This window comes from Siphateles boraxobius, unplaced genomic scaffold (genome assembly GCF_051911475.1).
Source record: "Siphateles boraxobius isolate OS27281-9 unplaced genomic scaffold, OSU_SipBor_1 68, whole genome shotgun sequence".
NCBI classification, from domain to species: domain Eukaryota; kingdom Metazoa; phylum Chordata; class Actinopteri; order Cypriniformes; family Leuciscidae; genus Siphateles; species Siphateles boraxobius.
In genome coordinates this window covers 13013521-13034011 of record NW_027509195.1, presented here as the reverse complement: position 1 = coordinate 13034011, position 20491 = coordinate 13013521, and the positions used below count along the sequence as shown (strand labels likewise).

At 36.8% G+C, this 20491-nt stretch overlaps 2 protein-coding genes across 7 annotated transcripts; one reads left to right on the top strand and one right to left on the bottom strand.

Moving 5' to 3' along the window:
• Positions 1-100: 100 nt before the first annotated feature.
• cep85 (centrosomal protein 85) lies at positions 101-13653 on the bottom strand. 5 transcript variants are annotated; one of them, XM_077214965.1, is made up of 14 exons: positions 13423-13653; positions 12762-12816; positions 11767-11889; positions 7576-8294; positions 6844-6974; positions 6638-6755; positions 6362-6547; positions 6106-6258; positions 4793-4947; positions 4556-4673; positions 4340-4390; positions 3170-3277; positions 2845-3076; positions 101-1686 (listed from the first exon to the last, which is right to left on the bottom strand). In XM_077214965.1, the coding sequence occupies exons 2-14, from the start codon at positions 12799-12801 to the stop codon at positions 1520-1522; spliced, it is 2301 nt and encodes a 766-aa protein (XP_077071080.1). In that variant the 5' UTR covers positions 12802-12816; positions 13423-13653; the 3' UTR covers positions 101-1519. The 5 variants fall into 5 exon arrangements, with proteins under 5 accessions (XP_077071080.1, XP_077071079.1, XP_077071081.1 ...); XM_077214964.1 differs by lacking the exon at positions 13423-13653 and having other exon boundaries at positions 11767-11884; positions 12754-12812; XM_077214966.1 differs by lacking the exon at positions 13423-13653 and having other exon boundaries at positions 101-1683; positions 11767-11884; positions 12754-12812.
• Positions 13654-13981: 328 nt separating this feature from the next.
• Positions 13982-20491, top strand: mtdhb (metadherin b). 2 transcript variants are annotated; one of them, XM_077214932.1, is made up of 13 exons: positions 13982-14473; positions 14811-14900; positions 15014-15098; positions 15369-15575; positions 15670-15723; positions 15807-15977; positions 16712-16750; positions 16936-16998; positions 17085-17206; positions 18492-18602; positions 18684-18758; positions 18836-18917; positions 19654-20491. In XM_077214932.1, the coding sequence occupies exons 1-13, from the start codon at positions 14138-14140 to the stop codon at positions 19722-19724; spliced, it is 1506 nt and encodes a 501-aa protein (XP_077071047.1). In that variant the 5' UTR covers positions 13982-14137; the 3' UTR covers positions 19725-20491. The 2 variants fall into 2 exon arrangements, with proteins under 2 accessions (XP_077071047.1, XP_077071046.1); XM_077214931.1 differs by having other exon boundaries at positions 13994-14473; positions 19651-20491.

The following is a 20491-nucleotide window of genomic DNA, read 5'->3' as shown; positions in this document are numbered from 1 at the left end:
CAATAATATTATATAGTAGATGACACTGCTCAGATACTCAAGATTAGGAAGCATCCACAGAATATCATTATACATACTGGAAACAAACATTTCAACAATGTTACATATGAAATACAAATCTTTATTTCTAAAAATGGAAACAATTAAGAAATATTTATATATATATTATAAACAGAGACATTTAGTGTGTTATAAAGTTTTTGGCATATAAAGCTTGCCTGGCTGGTTTTGTATTAAGATCTTACAACAGAAAACACATCTGCTGCATCGTCTAATTACATTCACACTTGTTAGTGATGTTTCTGGACCAAAGACAACCATTTACCATGCAATACTTCCCACGATTTATGGTCCCTTGGCAGTTGCACATTACAGTAGAGAAAACTTAGTGTTTACATTGGTATATTATGCTGTAAGACTTCTGTAAATACAGATTACGACAATGAATGCAAGGCACCTGTTACCATGTTTGACATTCATTAATACAATATTTGATTTGCCAGTTAATTTCCTCTGATGTATTGATTCAATGGCGTGGCTATTATTATAGCTGACTAAATAAACTATAAACGAGACAGTAAATATCGATTAGAACAAAGTACATCATATATCCTATTATTTTACTGGCAAGAACCCCTCAACACACATACATAAGCAAATGTTACCCGTTTAAATTATATGACCCAAAAATATATGTTCTAAAATATTTTTTGTCCGTGTTAATTTTGCAGCTGTAAAAAAACTAATAATGCAATGAGGTTTTCAGGACAACTTTGAAAATAATGATTATTTAAGAGATCAACTTAAACAGAGCATGAACATTTTTGCAGAATTTTTATATGTATCTTAAGGAAGAGAACTTTAGAACTTTTTTATTTAACAGAGAACCAGAATTTAATATTATGCCTACAAACCTGTCTTGCTTTAAAATGTCCCTATTTATTGGTCTGCATAATGCTCTGTACATCTAGACTCTGAAACGGTTCTGACAGGTTTGCATATTGAACTTTGGTTGTTATATAATATTAGGGAATGTCTATCCACCACCTTAACACCATCAAAAGTATTACAGATCATCTATGCGTGATCTCAAACAGCCAGAGGTGGGCAAATATTTCCATAGCCTTAGATTTGTGTTTGATGTGACACGTTGTGTTTACTGTAAGATCATGGGTGGTTAATAACATGTCGTTACACACGACCGAGCTTCACTCGAAACTACAGGTTAGAGATTAGATATTTTCAGTTGATTGTCAACTTCATCACAGGCGTTCCCAAATACATGGAAAGGTTTATATTAAATCATTCTCTTTCCACCACACACAAAGTCATCAGAATCTTAGAAAAATATCTTATGAAACCTTTGTATAAAAATAGCGATCTGTTTTGCGAGATTACAATGTCCTTAGTGTTGTTAGTCCTTCGTGAAGAAGATTTGTTTAGATAGAGATTGTAGTGTCTTTAAAGGCCCTCGTGATGTTGAGTTACCCTCATTGAGCACAAGCCGTACTGTCCGAGCTCACTGAGTGATGCAGTTTTCTCCCATATCCTGAGCATAGTGGTCAGAGACTGTGGTTCTCAGTTCCTCAACGTCTCGACGGAGTTGCTGAGCTTCAAGCAGCTTCTTCTGCAGCCCCTCGGGGCTCAACCAGTCCTCCCACTGCTCTCCTACTGGAGGAGGAGCTGCTGCAAACAGACAGACATGGAGTCAGAGTCGCAGCTGATAACGGCCACAACACAGATAACACAACAAAGCTGAATCTCCATGACTGCATGGTGAAAACTGTTGAACCATAATCACTACCACTACTACAAAACAACAGCCAAGGACGCCTAGGCATGGGCGAAATATTAAGTATATGCAATAACTGTATGAGTCTGTAGGTAATTTTGATTCATTTCTGCTTCAAGTGTCTTTTTCAATTACCATAATAGATTTGAATATTCATTGGTGTCATCACTTATAGAAGGATCTGAATGTCATTTGTAATAAATTAAAATGTTCTAGTGAAAATGTGTAAATATTTCCGTTTATAACATGTATATACAGCATACAACATATAAATACTATAAAAATGCTTATTTAAATAGATAACAGTGACTAAAAATTAAATGGAAATTTCAATTTATCAACTTAAATCAAAGTGAAAAAATATTAAAATGAAATATTCTTTTAATTAATTCTTTTAATTCCTTGATTATTTAGAATTTTACCGTTTTAAAAGAGGTTGTTGATTATGATTTCACTTTTCTAACTTTAGTTAGTTTGATGTGTCATTCCCACATGCATCACATCATTTCCATACAAAGTGAAAAGTAGCTCCAGCAACTGTGGTGCTTTTATGGTGTGCAAGTAGTGTGAAGCTGAAAGTTTGATGGACTAAAAAAAAAAAAAAAAAGACCATAAATCATTTAAAAACGTCCAGCCTCTGGGAATCGCCAGCTGTATAAATACAAATAAGTTGTTGTTTTTTTGCCCATTTATTTGACCATCCATTTATTTGAACCACATTCATCCGCACAGAGGAGCAGACAGAGCAAAAGCAAAAGGATGTTGTTCCGCAAGGCACATGCAGCTTTATTTTCAACCGCTAGAGGGACACGTTACATTGTGTAGCTTTAACATTGACCATAATGGCTGTTTTGTTGAATTGAAACTAGATTGTTGAAAAAAAGAAACAAAAACTCATAAGCCATTTTAAAGCAAATATAGAGATATAAAAATGTATTATTCTATTAAAAAAAAGATTATAATGCAGGTCTATATATTCAATTATAATTGGGCATTATCTGATGGAGCCCTAGTCTTCTCTATAGCATGAATACAGCAGAGGGCGCACTTACATGCAATGCCGAGCAGCATGGAGAGGTTTGGGTCGTGGCCCTGAGCCCGCTGGGTGAGGACATTGCAGAGGGAGCGGAGGTCACACAGACAGGCGGCCATCTCTCCATACAGCCTTTGGGTGAGCCGGGCTCCCACGGGGAGCAAACCATGGCCATTCGGCGGCTCCTCACCCTGAAGACGCTCTTGCAGTGTCAGATTGTGTTCCATCAGCTCCTGGTTCTGCACTGAAAGCTGAAATACAAACACATGCAGACCTTAATTCTCCTGTGTGCTGTGAAAACACAAAGGGAAAGAGCTGAATATGCATTATGGTCAACAACTAACCTCCTTCATAGCAGTGCGTAACTGCAGCAGACTCTCCTCTTTCTCTGCCACCTCCTCTCGCAGGGCCTGACTACTGCAGTCCTCCTGAGAGAGCTGCTCCTCCAGAGTCTAAGTCAACACACACACATTATTAAGGTTGTAAATATATACTAAACTGCGACTGCTTTTGGTGCAAGATAGTTTGACTAACATTGTAAATGGACATGGGTTATAAAATGCTCTAAAAGTGTCAAATTTTACTTCAGACTTTATTTACTATCGTAAAAAAAAATCAGGTATTTCTAAAGAAGCCTCCTACTTTGCGGAAAGTGTTTGTAAAGATTCCTCGCCTCATAGTTACTATTGTAAGTATATTGCTGAGGACTTATTAGAATATGATGCCTGGCTCTTAGTGATGGGGATTTACTTAAATTACAGCTAATTACAGTCTTCAAGTTGAAATTCAAAAGACCAATTCTTATTCAGAACCAGGTCTTTTTTTTCTTTTTTCTTTTTAAAATACTTGAACAGAAAGACAGTAGTTTTCCTTTAACGGTTCTTGACTATCATTTTTCCACCTGCACTACCATTTCAAAGGTTTGGGGTCAGCAAATTTGAAAAAAAAAATAATACTTTAATTCAGGATGGATGGATTGAATTGTTCAAAAGTGAGATTGAAAGACATTTATAATGTTACAAAAGATTTCTATTTAATATAAGTGTTCTTTTAAACTTCCTATCAAAGAAATCTGGGGGGGTAGATCAATTTTCACAAAAATATTAAGCAGCAGAACAATCAAAATTAATACGAAATGTTTCTTGAGCACCAAATTAGCATATTAGAATGATTTCTGAAGGATCATGTGACACTGAAGGCTGGAGTAATGGCCCAAATTCAGAAAGGAATAAATTACATTTAAAAATATATAAAAATAGAAAACACTTATTTTGAAGTAATAATATTTTACCATATTACATTTTTTAATGTATTGTTTTTATCAAATAAGTGAAGCAGGGTGAGCAAAAGAGTCTTCTTTCAAAAACATTAAGAAATCCTAGTACCAACCCTAAACTTTGAAATGGTAGTGTATGCAGACAGAACGCTGTAATAAACACTCCGCACAACGTTTCTTGAACCAGTAATCAGCAGCAGTGCCAATTATGCACCTGTTAAACAAAATAAAACTTTACCCTGATCTTTGATCCAAGCTGCTCCATTATCCGGAGTTGTTTTTCAATGACCTAAAAACAAAAATGAATCAAGATAGTATCTTAATATATTTGTACAGAACATACATTCACGTTAATCAGCAGACAGAGCCATGATTCAGCACTACTAACAAACCTCTTTTAAGTGTTACTGCAGTTGTTTAACAAGTCCTTTACGAAACTAATGTGAATAAAAACCTTTTTGAGTCGCTGCTGCTCATCTTTCAAGGTAGCGTTTTCTTCTCGTAGCTTCTCTATGTCAAGAGAGGGCAATCTCACTCCATCCTCAAGGCTCTCCTGCACTCTGTTCTGGAGACTAAAACCACAAGCAAAACAAACAATATTAGACATTGGCACAGCAATGCTCCAAAACCTTATCAGTAGACTCCTGGTTTTGAAACATCCATTGTGTCTTTTGTGCATTGTTTTTCCTACCTGGTGACTGTTGTAAGTAGTTCTCTCTCCTTGCATCTCTGTTCTTCCAGTTGGGTCTCTTTGTTGCGCACAGCACTGCAGGCCCCCTCCAGTTGGACTTCGAGATCTCTGACGGTGGCCTGCAACTGAGCTGCCCTCTCCTCTACCTCCTCAAGCTGCAACAACATTCATAACTGCACTATAACCAACTGTGAACAACAGTTGCTCAAAATGGTGACGAAACGATGTGGGTCTTTCGATAGCCGATGCCAGTACCAATATTTAAAGAGTCAGGTGATAAATGAGCAATATAATATACAACATAAATACACTACCATTCAAAAGTTTGGGGTCTGAATGAATTTTAATTGTTTCGTTGAAAGTAGACTCTTATGCTCACTAATGCTGCATTTATTTGATCAGAAATACAGTAAAAATAAAATAATGTGAAATATTGCAATTTAGAATAACAAGTTTTCTATTTAAAATATCATTATTCCTGTGATGGCAAAGCTGAATTTACAGCATCATTACACCAGTCTTCAGTGATAATTTTTTGCCGGATTCTTTGATTAAGAATTTCAAAAGAAAAGCATTTATTTGAAATAAAATTAGAAAAAATGTAACATTATAAATGTCTTTACTGTCTGGTCACTCTGATCAAAATGGATGCGCTCTTTCTGAAAAACAAAATATTATATTACAGACCTCAAACCTTTGAATGGTATTGTTAATAAAATAAATATAAAAAACATATTTTTTTTAACTGTACAATACCAAATGAACGTTGACCTCCACAAGTTCTATGTGAGATTCCGAAACCGGATGGTACTCACTAAAATAAAATCTCATCCTTGCCATCTAAGGCAAACAACATAGATTTATTTATTTGTTCTAAGGCTATTTTAAAATGGCAAGAACAGGGTATAATCAGCTAAAAATCACTAAGTAAACAAGTTAATAAAAATATTTAAAAGGCATAGACAAACAGGTTAAATAATTTACAGAAAAATTTAATCTAAGGTGTTTTGGTGCATTTGAGATTTAAAAAAAAATACTTTAGCAAACAAAGTACATCCAAAAACAATGACTTTGAGATAAAGCAGAGTGGGGCTGGGATTTCTGAGCCAGCAGGGTAAGGAGTATGTTATTTTAAGATAAAGAATACAATAGGACCAGATGTGTGATATATGGGTGCAGTGGATGCTATAATGGTGTCTGGCAATAAAACACAAGAGAAGCATCTCAAGCTGAGCATTATGAGCAATTGTTCTGAGACCACAGGGAAAAAAAAGGCTTTTGTTTTGTTGGCTCACCATCAGAGAGAGCAGTACCTTTTTGTGCTGGGCCTGGTAGTCTTCCATGGTCGGGAGGTCAGCCAGATATCGCTCGAGCGTCTCAATCCGCTGCTGTTTTTCTCTGTTCTGCTCCGACTCCTTCTGGCACTTCTTTTTTAAGCTGTTGATGTGCTTGTCCCGACTGCGGATCTGTGTAGTAAAGAGCAACAACACGATGTAAAATCAAACATGAGTTCAATGAGATTCAGGGTCATATGTGGTAGGCCACATGAGGAAGCTTGGATATGCTCACCCTCTCCTCTTGTTTCTTTAACTCCTCTGCATGTTTTTCACTGCCCTCTTTCAAGACCTTGTTCAGACATTGCGTTTCTGCTTCCACTGCACCCAGTCTCCGGTCTGCTTCTAGCTTCTCCTTTGTAAAGCAGTCGTTGCGCTCTGCAAACTGGGCTCGCAAAAAGGCATTTTCCCGCTGGGCTTCCTATCACACACACAGAAAGAAGACTGACGATTCACTGAGATGTTTTGATATAGAGTGAGGAGAAGGCTATGTGCATGCATGTGTGCTAACCTGTAGTCTCAACAGACACACATCGGTGTAAGGGGCTCCACGTCCCATGAGGGCACTCTGCACCTGCAGCTCACTCTCTCTGAGACGCTGTTCCAGCTGAGACATTTGCTGCTTCTGCCTGCAATGCACAAGTTCCTACGTTTAGCATAAGTTAATGTTCACAATCTTTGTATGACATAAGACACTACTAAAAAACTTGGCATGACCTTTCAATGGTAAGTTCTTTCTCTTTCAGCAAGTTCTCATTGGCTTTAATGATAGCATCCCACTTGCTGTTCTCCGTGTGAGGAGTTGCTGGATACAGAGATGCATACTGTCCACTTCCTCCCATCATTAACTGCAATAAAAATAAATAAATAAAATAGTAGGTGAAGCAGGAACTCTTATTTAAAAAAGCAAGAAAAAACACAGTAAGCCCTAGACTGATACCCATGTTAACTTTAAAGTAAACATACTATACTATGATGTGTCCAAATGACATTGAATATTAAACAAAAAGAAATGTAAGGCTAAACTTCCTGTCAATCAAAAGAAGGTGGAACAATTTGTTGGACCATTACAAACTCATGCAGTGAAGAAAATGTCTCTGGCACGAAGTTGAGAGCAGATTTGCAATTTGAAGTGTGAAAGCAGGGCAATTCACACTCATAATATGCAGCGCTTTTTGTTTCAGTTCTTGTTAATGGCAGTTTGAATTTTAGATGTATAGAATCAAATATATAGTTTATTACTGTCAAAAATATTAACAGCACTGGATTTTTAATCTCTGCTATAATTAAATATTGAGAAACTGTTATAAATCAAGTTATCTTGTTAGCTAAATAAACAAGTAAAAAATGCTACAGATAATTATTTAAACCATAAATTATTCAAAACCAAGACAACAGAAAAAAAAACAGTACACACTAATTTTACATCTTACGTTTCTTAGTTGTTACCTGCATTTGTTCCACGTGAAGCCGCAGACTCTCCAGTTTCTGCTTCTGCTGCTGCCAGCTGGCCATCTCATAACAGCGTTCCTGCAGTAACAGATCATAAGCTCCTGTGTTGGACTGGTCCCTCAGGAGTGCCTGAGTCTGCAGGCCCTGAGGTACGGAGAACATCCTGCCAGAGGCACCGGACCCTGGATGAAAGTTCCTTTGGCTGTATGAGTCTACAGGACAAGCGAGACCTGCCCTAGCCTCCGGTAGGACTTTATAAGTCTGTTCCAGCAAGCCTGTATTGTCCCCAAGCCCGGTCAATTGCAGCTGCTGCCGTACATCAGGGCAAAGCCCCCCGAGCAAAGCCGACTGATTAAGCGTTGGCTCCATGGCAGGTACATCAAACTTCTGGGCTTCATCCAGCCGCGTCTGATCTCCAGAGGGGAAGAGCGAGTGGTCGAGACAGTTTACTAGGCTGAGATATCGGCTCAGGCAATCAGGCTTGACTGCATTTAACTCTAAATTTCCATCTTGCTGAGCTTCCAGGTTGGGGGAGGATGCAGATTTGGGGATGGATGAGCTGGAAGAGCTGGAGGACGCCCGGGTTTCTTCAGAAACACGTGGCTTGATCTTAGAGGCCAGAGTTCCGGCCGTGGAAGGCATGACATGGGCGGTGGGGATGGGGATCTGACTGCGGATGGGCTGGAAGGATGGACTGCTGCTAGTGCTGCAGATGTCTAGAACAGAAAATGGAGTGAGACATAATTGAAACCAAAACTAAAAAAAAGTGGCTGTCTTTGATGTTCTTCAAATAGCAGTCAAAAATTTAATTTGAAATGAAAATATTTTTTTTTGGTTTCAATTAAATGAATGTGCTATATTTTAGTTCAATGATGTTTTTTTATTTAATATTTTGTATTTTACAGGGATTTATGGCTCCAATTTTGATTTAAGCAGTAATCCATTCACTTTTGGAGCATAGACCTGAAAATTTAATTTCCAACTTAAACTGTAATAAATCTTGAATGCTTTGGAACAAAAACTTAAGTTTTGTCTCTTTTTAAAGAAGACATTTGGCAGATTGCTGAAGTTAAAAAAAGTTTTCAAAAGTTAAGTTTATTGTTATGAAGAAGAAAAAAAATACTATTTTCAATTTTTTTATGAAGTATACATTTTTCAAAACAAAATTTACTCTAAAACTGCAAGAAACTCTAAAACTGCTTTCAGTAAGATTTTGTTTAGACGCAGTACCAAACGTTTCCATGAGTCATCTCCAATACGGTCATTTTGGACTGTCTGACTATTTTTCATGACTATTTAACCTTTTCAAATGATGTCCATGATTTTCATTTGTGTAACATAGCAAGTGCCAAAACCCAGTTTCGCCCTTATTCTGATGAAGTAAAAAAAAAAATAATAATAAACTTAAAATGTTTTGGTCAAAAATGACCCAAGAGCACCAGAGAGTTAAAGTTAATATTTAACCAAATGTCTCAGTTATATAGTTGTACAGTAATGGCATATTTTCAATATTTATTTTCTAAATAACTGTTTGTTATTCACTAACAGACATTGTTTCACACATTACATTTGAGAAAGACTGTAATATGACTTAAAGTCAGTAATATTTGAGCTGTATCAAGTTATACAATGGCAAAATCAATGCAAAGGAGGTCAAAAATCAATTAAAATAAAAGTAAAATAGTAAATAAAAAATAATATAAGAAAATATTAAGACAGCCCTTACATTTTGCCCCACAGTTAAATCATAAATCCTTAACACATTATATAGACATTATTTAACAGCAAAAAGGATGTTGCTAAATTAGCCAATCTTTCTATTTAGGCGAAAAATGCTAGCTAGTTTTGACATCTAACAAAAAAAAAAAAGATACTCACCTTGCTAGCAGTAAAAGCGATACCAAACCATGATAACATTTTTATACACTGAAGGACAGTAAGGCATAAAAAAACACTCCTCCAAGTGCATCTTCAGTAAGTGATTTAGACAAACTACTGGTCTTAAAACACGCCCACTCCGTCTGCCAGAACTCGTCCTTCAAAAAATTAAAGTCAAGCTCAGGCAAGGTGAGCGTACCTGCTATGAGAGTTTTTTCTCTCTTCTATAACTGTGTTAGTTCAGGAGAGCATACACACAGAAAGGTTAGCAGTATTTATAGAGCAGTCTCATGTTACAGTGTGAGGTGTCTATGTGTGGGCCTCCTGCTTTAGCCATACAGCTCACCTCACACTCATACATGCCTAATGGTCCTTAATACTCCAGAAGTGCATTTAAACAAGTTCCTCAATACAACAATTAAATGAACACACACAAATCAAGTGGAGCTGTCGAGAGGCAGGCAGAAGTAGGAGGGTCTGCCCTGCGGGTGTCTCTTTTAAACATCTGCTGTGGACAGGTTTAAACAATTCTTTGGGTCGACGAAAGATTTTTAGAGGCTTTCTGCCATTACAAGAAACACCCAGAGCAAAACAAAGCAGTCACCATCGCAACACAGAAGCCCACAGACATTCAACCATATATTTAGAACCTCTAAAGTAAAACGGCTGCCAAGAAGTTTTGTGCCGCCACCGTTTTGGCCGTTTTAAAAACAAATAAAAGCTGTCTTATTAGCGTGTCACAATAAGTTACAATTGTGGCACCTAGCAACTAAGTATATGTATGAAAACTCAATAGATTGAGCAGTTAATCATTACTGTTATTATGGGAACTATCTGAGAGTTGTTTCAGGAAAATGACAACAAAAAAGACAGATATATGCTTTTAAGTAGCTGATACCAATATCTAAAAATAACAGGCTGGTCAGATAAAAACAGGATCTAATTGGACTAATTAACTAACTTTTCAGTTATTTATGATAACAATTTTAAAATCTTCTTGATTCAGACTGATGCACTAAAAGCTTGGGGTCAGTAAGAGTTTTATTTTTTAGATTAATATTTTATTCAGCAAGGCTGCATGACATTGAACTTAATGTACAGACTTTTACATGGTTACAAAAAACAATAATTAAATAAATGCTGTTCTTTCCATTCATCAGCATCCTGAATAAAAATGCATCACAGTTTACACAAATTAATCTTAAGCAGCACTAGCTAGGCTACTGTTTTCAACATTTATAATAATTAATAAAGAAAGAAAAAAAATTAAGCACCAAATCGCCATTACTATTTTTACTGTATCTCTTTGATCAAAATGCAGCCTTGGTGAGCATAACAAATTTCTTCAAAAAACAGTGTCTATAACTTTCTAACTACATTTCTCTGATATTTCCAGGTTTCCCTATGAATGTAAATGGTAATCTTGGATAAAATTATAAATTACAGCAAGTGAGTCATAAATAATAATTCTGCAATATTACTAAACACAATGTCATCATTATGTTTTGGAAATCGCATAAAAGGGTTTAAAAACTTCTATCAATCGGCATGGTTATCCAATAATCAGCCTAACTGATATGTCAGTCTATCACTAAAAATAAACAATCACACCAGGCCAAACAACACCATAACAATATTGTAAACATAAGCTATACATTAACACAGAAATGTTTTTAAACGCACTGCACATTCAGTACAGATCTGTGGTAATCGACAAGCACCAGCTCTTCAGTACAGCTAATCTTTGTGTATTACATGCTTAAGGCAGAGAGACGGAAACAAGACCAGGATCAGAGTTTCCATTCGGCCCTCCAGGTCAGGCCCTCCTAATGAGACCCCCATCAGTGGAAGTGCAACACCGCCTGGAGGAATCTATGGTATGAATATCATATCCTCCTCCAAAATCTCATAGGAGTTCCAGAACTCTGAGCACATCTCCATGACTAAGAATATTACAGCTTAGTCTAAAAACAGCCAGCAGGATGTTAATGTCTGTTGTGAATTAAAAAGGGTTCTCTTTAAAACCAATGATTTTTGGGGGAATAAAAAAAAAATCACTAATTAATTCAATTTGGATCCATGATATCTGAAGATTAATATATTAATTCTTAAGGTGACATAACTTCCATTCTTGTACATGGGTACGCGAGTATTGTTCAATGCCTGGAAATCAAATTTTATTTTTTTCAATTACATTACTAATGTTAAAACGAAGGGGCTGATTAGGACTTGCTCACGTGAACTCGGGTTTATTACACAACAGGCAAATCAAAGAACATGACAATATCTGAACACCCGCAGGGTTCTCACCTTCAGTGTGGTCAGAGGTACCCAGTCCTGTGTCCCCACTGTCCGCTGTGCTGGGCCGCCATCCAAACCGGCTCTGGAACTTCTCAGACACAGCAGGTGTCAGCCACTCTGTTTCAGAGTGTCCTGCGAGAGCAGAAAATAACCACACTATGTGACAATCTATTAAGGTTATGAGGTACATGACATAACATAAAATGATAGTTCACCCAAAAATGAAAATTCTGTCATTAATTACTCGCCCTCATGTCGTTCCAAACCCATAAGACTTTCGTTCATCTTCGGAACACAAATTTTACAATGAAATTGAGAGATTTCTGTCCCTCTATGGACAGCTACATCTGTAACTGAAACTTTGACACTTCAAAAAGTCCATAAAGACATCGTAAAAATGATCCATATGAATGAAGCGGTTTAGTCAATTTTCTGAAGAGACATGATCACTTTATATGATGAACAGATTTAATTTAGGCTTTTATTTACATTTAAACACTGATTATCGAACATTAACAGAAGCTCAACTGAACCTGCTTGAAGCAACGAGAAACCTCATTGGTTCTTGCGGAAGCTTAAACGTGCTGCGTAACACATGAGAATGAACCTCATTGGTTCTCACATGTCAAGCGAACATGCTTGAGCTTCCGTTTACCACAATTGATGTGTGATTTGATTAATGTTTATGTGAATAATAGCCTAAATTCAATCTGTTTATCATATTAAGCGATTGTGTCTCTTCAAAAAAAATTGTACTAAACCGTTTAATTCATATGGATTAGTTTTACGATCCCTTTATGAACTTTTTAAAGAGTCAAAGTAGTAGTTGTGTAGCTGTCAATGGAGGAACAAAAGCTCTCAGATTTCATCAAAAAGATCTTCATTTGTGTTTTGAAGATGAATGAAAGCCTTACAGGTTTGGAACGACATGAGGGCGAGTAATTAATGACAGAATTTTCACTTTTGGGTGAACTATCCCTTTAAGTTCATCCCTAGATCTGTACCTGTGATTTTGGGGTTCTGGCATTTCTGTGAAGTGGTCATTCCTGTGGCAGTCACCTGTGGACCAGATACATTAGTGAATTAAAAAAAAAACACACAAAAAAAGTTTAGGGGGCAGAGAGGGAGGATACATTAAATCTAAAAACAAAGTAAATAAATTCGCTGTGTAATATTATTATATCATTACATATCATAATAATATTATTATTCTTAATATAATATTTTTAGTAATAGTGGTTTTCCAGTACTATTTATTTACATGTATATTTAAAAAGTATCCAAAATCATTCGTTGATAAACAAAACAAAGCCGAAACTATTTAAAAAAGCTTAGAGCTGGAATAGTTGTCAAAGTTAACTACGTTACATTCATGCTATTTTTTAAGCTACATGTGCCTTCATTTCTTAATTTACAGAAGCTATCCCTTAAGTTCAAAAGCACGTTATAGCACAACCAAAAAGCCAACAGGGAACTTGGTTAAATGGTATCAAGAGTCCCAGATTATAAGGGCATTAAACTCATTTAAATGTTCTTAATAACTTTGAAAACCACCTCTCCATATGTTGCTACTTCAAACAAACACATTCACACATCACACAGATAACCAAGTTAGCTAACGTATAGAGTTTAAAAGGTCGACAAAAAGTAAACAACTACACGTACCTTAACTCACAGGCTGAAAGGGTCTTTACTAAAGTTAACAATGACGCGAACACAGCCCAAAGGGACAATAATAAGGTTCTTCACATGAGACACGCTGATTGGATGCTAATGCCAACAACAAGGACACAAAGCAATCAAACTAAAAGCGGCCTCGAGTTTCAAATACCCGAGGACCGTGGACCCACTGAAACTCGCGACTCTTTTTTCAACCGTTATCCTACTTCTTCCTCTGCGTTTGGCTCGCGTGCCAGGCTGAGACCCAAGCGCCCCCTGTCGCTTTCTTCGTGAGCTGCAGGTGCGCAAACCAGACATGCGTCTGCTTTTATTACGAATTTAAAAAAAGTTATTCGCGAGACAATGCCATGTTAAAATATTAGATTCCATTTTAGAAGGGGGTTCCAAATAACAATATGCCATATGTTGGGGGCCATGGCATAAAAAAGTTAGGAAAATCCTGCTCTGGGTGTACACATACACACAGCCTATGATACACACCCCTGGTTGGAGAATACAGTAACTAAACTCAATTGCACTCCAGCCCAATAAGGGGAGCTTGTCTGCAATTCAGTTCATGCACCTTCATTGAACAGAAGCAGCAATAGCAGCAGTAATCGGTGGCGGCAATACTGGCAAAACAACGTTTATTCCCGTGTGATTATCTCAAAGTATTGATTTTGTGAATGATTGCACGACGGTGCCCGCACAATAGATTGCAATGGCACCGGGCTGGCAAGAGATCGCTTCACAGCATGTGGAGCAGATAACGGGATATGTCAGAGAAACCCTGTCGACCGGCCTCGTCTATCTGAAGTCTGAGCTGGGAATAGACTTGGGCTTGAATCCTGATCTGTGCGCTCCATGGCTGCTCATTTTAACAGCTTGGGTTGGACTGGTTTTCTTGGTAATGTTATGGGTCTCGGTCTGTCGTGGTTTCTCTAAAAGGCTTACAGGGACAGAGACCGGAGACACCGCCGAAAACACCGGTCCAGGGCAGCTGGTGAAGAAGGCAGATGAGCCCAAGAGAAGGAACAGAAAGAGGAATGCTGAAAAGGTTCGCTTCGTTTAGAGGGGTGTTACTGACTCGTTTCTTTGGAATCTGTACCAAAAAAGATTCGTTTAGTGCAGGTTGCATCGTTACGCCTGTTGGTGGAGACAAGCGAGTGTTTTTGTTTTGTATGAACGAGTCATTGAATCATTTACTCAAACGATTCATTAGTCGTTCACGATTAAAATACCACTAACTGACATTCAGGCATCCAAATTCTATTTAAAACCCGTTTTCAAATGGCATAATTTTAATAATCACCACACTTAATGAAAATATTAGTAGTAACTTTTACATGCATTACTATCCCATTGTCTTTTACTTTAAAATAAATGTTTCACAGAAGACCCAGAGAAATGGACTTGCTGTTGAACCCCAGGAAGATGCCAAAGTGCTGGACGATCAAGAACTACCAGGAGTGAAGACTGACAAGGTCATAATAATATGCATTGTGTAATTGACTTTGACATTTAGGTTTAAAGGGATGGTTCAGCAAAAAATGAAAATACTGTCATTTATTTATTCTGATGTTCCTGATGGTTTTAGGCAAAGAAGAATAAGAAAAAGCCAAAGCCTCCCGCAAAAGAGAAAAAATCTTCTATATCTGTTGATGGCAAAGAACCTGATGAAGGTATATATTGATTAATATGAATCCCATACTTTATAAATAGTACACAGAAGTAGTACAAAGGTTGTACAAAATAAGTGATTTATTAGATAGATAAATGGCTAATTATGTATATTTTTATTTGTAAGCCTACATGCATAATGGTAGTTTTATATATATATATATATATATTAGTAGTTCACAGAAGTTATTTGCCTAATAAATTCTTGTGGCTCAGAACTTTATTTGCATAGTAGTTGGAACATTACATGTTATTGTAATTGTATCTGTCAGGTACCTGGGAGACCAAGGTCAGTAACCGTGAGAAACGACAACTGAAGCGGAAGGACAAGACTCCAGGTGATGGGTCAGGCAGCCCAGTAGCAACAGCAGCTTTGACTGCCATTAGTACAATGGAGCAGTTCCAAACCACCCCAGAAGAACAAGAAACCAACATCACCACCACCATTTCTACACCTCCAGTCCAAAGAGAAGTGGAGGGTATATATTATCACTGTTTATAATTTGTTATGGTACATTACAGTTGTGAATATATAATGGGAGAAACAAAACAATTTTCCCCCCAACATTTTAGTTGACCCACCTGAAATTGAAGCAAGTTTTGTACGAGACACTGTCGTTCCTCAAGGTAATCAATCAAATGTTAACAGATTATAATGTGAAATATAGATAGACTTATTTGTTTCTTTATGCTTATATTGATCATGGTAGTGACACAATGTTGGGAGGAAGGGCTGGCTGTTAATGGTTCTGGCTTGAGTGATGTGGGCCTGCAGCTTCCTCCTCAGATGGCCAGTGTTCAGGCAGAGAGCTGGACCAGCATGACTGTCCCTACTGAGCGTCAGACTAGTGAACCCTCTGTCTGGTCCCAAGATATGGAAGGTACTGAGAAAAAAAGTTTCAGGAATCACAATTTCTTCACGAGAAGGGCATGTTTTGTCTTCTTATACCCCTTATTGTATGCTTCTTATAAAATTATGGACTGGTTGAGCCTTGGTGCTCATGCAGGAGATGCATGGTGTGAATCTGACTTGAAACTTGTCAATCACATTTATTCTATCTTAATGTCTTCTCTATTAACTCAGTCAATTAACTTTTTATGAACACCTATGTATCATTCAGTGGTTTTTTTATTAATACTTTAAATTATTAATTAATTCCAACTTTAATACTAATCAAAAATGATAGTAAAAACATTTAAAATGTTACAAAATAATTCTATTTCAAATAAATGCTGTGCTATTGAAGTTTCCATTCAAGAATGAATCCTGAAAAAAAAATGTATCATGGTTTCCACAAAGATATTAAGCAGCACAACTATTTTCAACATTGCTAATAATAAGAAATGTGTTTTAAGTAGCAAATCAGCATATCAGAATTATTGTTGAAGGATCATGTGACACTGAAGACTGGAGTAATGATGCTGAAAATTCAGCTTTTCATCACAAGAATAAATAACATTTTTAAAATATGTTAACATTGAAAAACATTATTTTAATATATAATCATATTTCACTATATTACAATTATTTTGTGAGCATAATATACTACTTTGTGTATACATTGGATGTAAAATGCAAGTAGATTAATTTGTTTATTTTTTATTCTTAATACAGGCTCATGGACCATTGTTTCATTCAGTGGATTGACTGCTGGTAATTACATACTTATGAAATAAATGCGTAACTAAACTCAACTGTAGCTCTGCTCATATTCAGCCAGGAGCTGTTTCTCTGTACCACTTAATCATGTACAGTATCTCCAGTTTCACCATGATCTGTCGCATTTAAAAATAACTACATCCAAAAAATAAAAAAACATGTGTTTACTCTGTTTACAGTCCCTGAACTGAGTTGGAGTGCTCAGCCTCCTGTACCAGTGGATGACGAGTGGTCTGGAATAAGTAAGAATCTATACATGCCCAGAACCTGTTTTCATTCGTATATACAGAGTCACAGACTTACTAAGAGTTGCTGTTGTGTTCCTAAGAAAGCACGTCTGCAGATCCATCGTGTGATTGGAACGCTCCTTCAGAGGAGTGGGGGAACTATGTTGAGCAACAGGCCGTGAGCACACTACCGCTGGAGCCGCCAGTCCCAGAAGTGGCACAGGTCAGTCCTGGAAGTGGCACAGGTCAGTTCGTTGTGCAGCTGAGGCCTGTGGAAACAAACTTAATTTTTACCTCTCTGAATTAATAACGAGAAGGAATCAAAATCAGTTTCTGATCTGGGTTTTGATCAGAATCTGTTTCTACATTTTAGAAATATTGATGGTGATGAGAGAGAGAAAGACTGCTGTTGCAAATAGACATTTTTTCACACTACAAACACACATAGTTTTATTACAAACTGCAGGGGGGTTGTGACTTGATAAAGCTAATAATTATATCACAATAAAATGTCAAATTAAAATAAATATAATTTATTTAAAAATAAAACCTATTAAAAAATATTTTATTTTTTTACCTGCATGTCATGTGACCATAAACCGATATCAAAGGACATGCGAATGGGTTGAAATATTAAATTGAAATCTGAAATCTCAAATATATTGAAAATATTAATAAGGGGGAAAAATTGACAAAAAAAATCCTTGGGGTTACTAATGTAGTCATATTAATGAACAAATGACTCATATGAGTCGGTTCTTTTAATGAATCAGTCAAAATGACTCACTAATTAATCTATACTTCCGACTTCAAATAAATGCATTAAAGATAAACAGTTTTGAGTAACGCTTTACAAAAGAGTTCCATTAGTTAAACGGAAACTAACGATGTAAAAAACTTCTAAAGCATTTAGATTTCAGCATTTACTAATATATTATTAAAATCTAGAGTTGTATCTATAAAAAATATTGGATGGACCTGAACTAACTTGAACAAGGAACAGTTTTTAACAAAAAAATAGTAAATACTTGGTACAATAAGGCTTGGTACAATTAGTTAACATTAGTTAATGTATGAACTAACAATGAGCTATACATTTGTTATAGTATTTATTAATATTTGTTAATGTTAGTAAAAAATACAGCTGTTCATTGTTTGTCCATGTTTGTTAACATTAATTAATTCATTGTGAACTAATACAACCTTTGGTTTTAATTAATATTAACTAAAATTAATAAATGCTGAAGAAGTGTTGTTCATTCTTAGTTCATGTTAACTAAGGTAGTTAACTAATGAAGCTAACAAATGTATTGCTAAAATTAACTAATGGGACTTTAGGGACTTTAGAGTTTTGTTGTAATAAATGGTACTTGGAAAAAGCATTGTTAAAATAGTATGGCTAAAAAAACGTTAATAGAATCAAAATGTAAGTAAATTCTGAAAATTCGCATCCCTATAACGAAGAAGTTGAAGCTGCCTAATTTTTTTCATTTCTCTTCATTCTACAGGAGTCTGATGACGAGAAAGATAAAGACGAAGCAGGCGCCCCTGGTAGCAGTAAAGCTAAGAAGAAGAAAAAGAAGAAGAAGAAAGTGGAAGATGCTGGACCTTCTGCTCCGGTGATGATATTTCCAGAAATTATTTACAAAGGACTGAACTGTTACTTCAAACCTAATGCAGAAAATCTATATCGTATTCAGTCGCAGATGAAGGCAGAGAGAGACACGACACTGGCACAGAGCATGATGGGAAAAATCTCAACTGCCACAGCAGGGGTGAGAACTTTGTTTTTCAACATTCATCTGGCTATTAGCAACAAAACTAGCTCCTAAAGTTGTCATCATCTTCACAGACACCGTCAGCTCCAGTACAGACGCAACAGAGAACGAGTGGACCCGAGCCAACTGACAAATCTACTCCTGTACCAACAAAAAGTACGTTCAACCACCATATAAAAGCGTTTAAGTTTAAAATGCCCCAATTGTGCTATTTTTAAGGTTCCTAATTTTGTTTTGAAGGTCTTCTACAATAGGTTCACATGCATCCAAGGTTGAAAAACATAATTGTCTTATAATATACATAGTAGAATCACCTGTTTTGTCATTGTCTGAAACAGTTTAACAAAGGATTCAGTCTCTCTAAACCCCTCATTTCTGAGAGCCTGCTCTGCTCTGCTCTCTCTGTTGTGATTGGTCTACCGCTTACAGCACATGTCGGAAACGGAACGTCCATTACCATATCTGAGTTTCTGCTCTGGAGGCTTCAAACAGTAATGATGGTGGCAGTTTTACCATATCAATTCGAGCCCGAGTCCTCATCCTTTGGAAGTGCATGTCTTCTCGACATGTCAAACCAAACTCTTCCAGGCCTCCGCTTCAACTACAGTGTTTGAGGTCGGGTCAAAGTAGACGTTGTTGGTGATAGCCAATGACAACCACAGGCTGGCATTATGCAAATGAGGTTCTTGATTCATGCAGAAAGTGAGACTGGAATTACCGACTTTCAGGCAGTTCAGAATCGGTTCTTTCTTTCGGGAGAAAATAACTCCATTTATCATGCTCTTTTACATTCACAAACAGCTAGATTGCACACAACATGAAAAGTCATTTCCAACAAAAGCATAATTGGGGCACTTTAAAGGTTTGCAAAACACTTTCTCTTCTCCTCCAGAAAAAACAGATGACAGCCGGGAGTCCCCGAAACCACCAGTCAAAAAGAAGAAGGCTAGAAGAGAGACATGAAGAGTACGGAAGAGATGACAACATATGCAATCTTGGGGTTGTACAGAATTTCATACTTCCTGAGTGACTCGTTTTTTGATACCCTTAATCCACTGTGTTGTGAATCCCATACTAGTGTCCACATCCCATTAGGTATATCTAGACAATGTACTGTAACGTTACCCGTCACATGAAGGGAAACTGCAGATTATTTTCTTTTTTTATGTTAATTGCTAATTATACAGTCAATTTGAAATGATATGTATTTGCAGCAAAATGTTTTTGTAAGAAGATCCTGGTGATCCTCATGAAGCACTAGGGACGAATCAAGAACACTTATGATTACGCACAGAAACCTATAGATCTTTGAACTGTTACATGAGAGTGTTGTCTCATCTTTCATTCATGAAACACTAAGGCGGATTAGAGTGCACTAATTTAGCCGCGCTGGTTTGTTTTTCTGTCGTTAGGAGGAAAAGCAAGAAATCATGTGAAAACCGTACTGAACTCGGAGAGACTTGCTGCTGGTGAGCACGAGTAGATGATGCTATTATCAGACAAACAACTTCTTACTGTACGCTTTGGTGTAGTAGTAGTGACGTCGGCCGGGTTTTTTGTGATCAATGTTACACCGGGTACAGCAGTGTCAGGAAAATTTTAATGCCTTAACTTGTGTTGTGCAAGATGGCAGCAACAATCTGTCAGCTGCATGCGGTTTCCTCTTTCGTATTTATTGGTTAATATAAGTCATGTTTAACGAGTAATACAGATTAAAGAGTTTCTTTGCA

Bases quoted from the DNA above. Each gene is read 5' to 3' on its own strand.
- cep85 (XM_077214964.1), bottom strand. From the start codon at position 12,801: ATGACCACTTCACAGAAATGCCAGAACCCCAAAATCACAGGTACAGAT. The intron at 6,975-7,575 runs GTAACAACTAAG...TTTTTATTGCAG, and splicing joins TTCACGTGGAACAAATGCAG to TTAATGATGGGAGGAAGTGG. The intron at 1,687-2,844 runs GTAAGTGCGCCC...GTCTGTTTGCAG, and splicing joins CATGCTGCTCGGCATTGCAT to CAGCTCCTCCTCCAGTAGGA.
- mtdhb (XM_077214931.1), top strand. From the start codon at position 14,138: ATGGCACCGGGCTGGCAAGAGATCGCTTCACAGCATGTGGAGCAGATA. The intron at 15,099-15,368 runs GTATATATTGAT...TGTATCTGTCAG, and splicing joins TGGCAAAGAACCTGATGAAG to GTACCTGGGAGACCAAGGTC. The intron at 18,603-18,683 runs GTGATGATATTT...TATCGTATTCAG, and splicing joins ATGCTGGACCTTCTGCTCCG to TCGCAGATGAAGGCAGAGAG.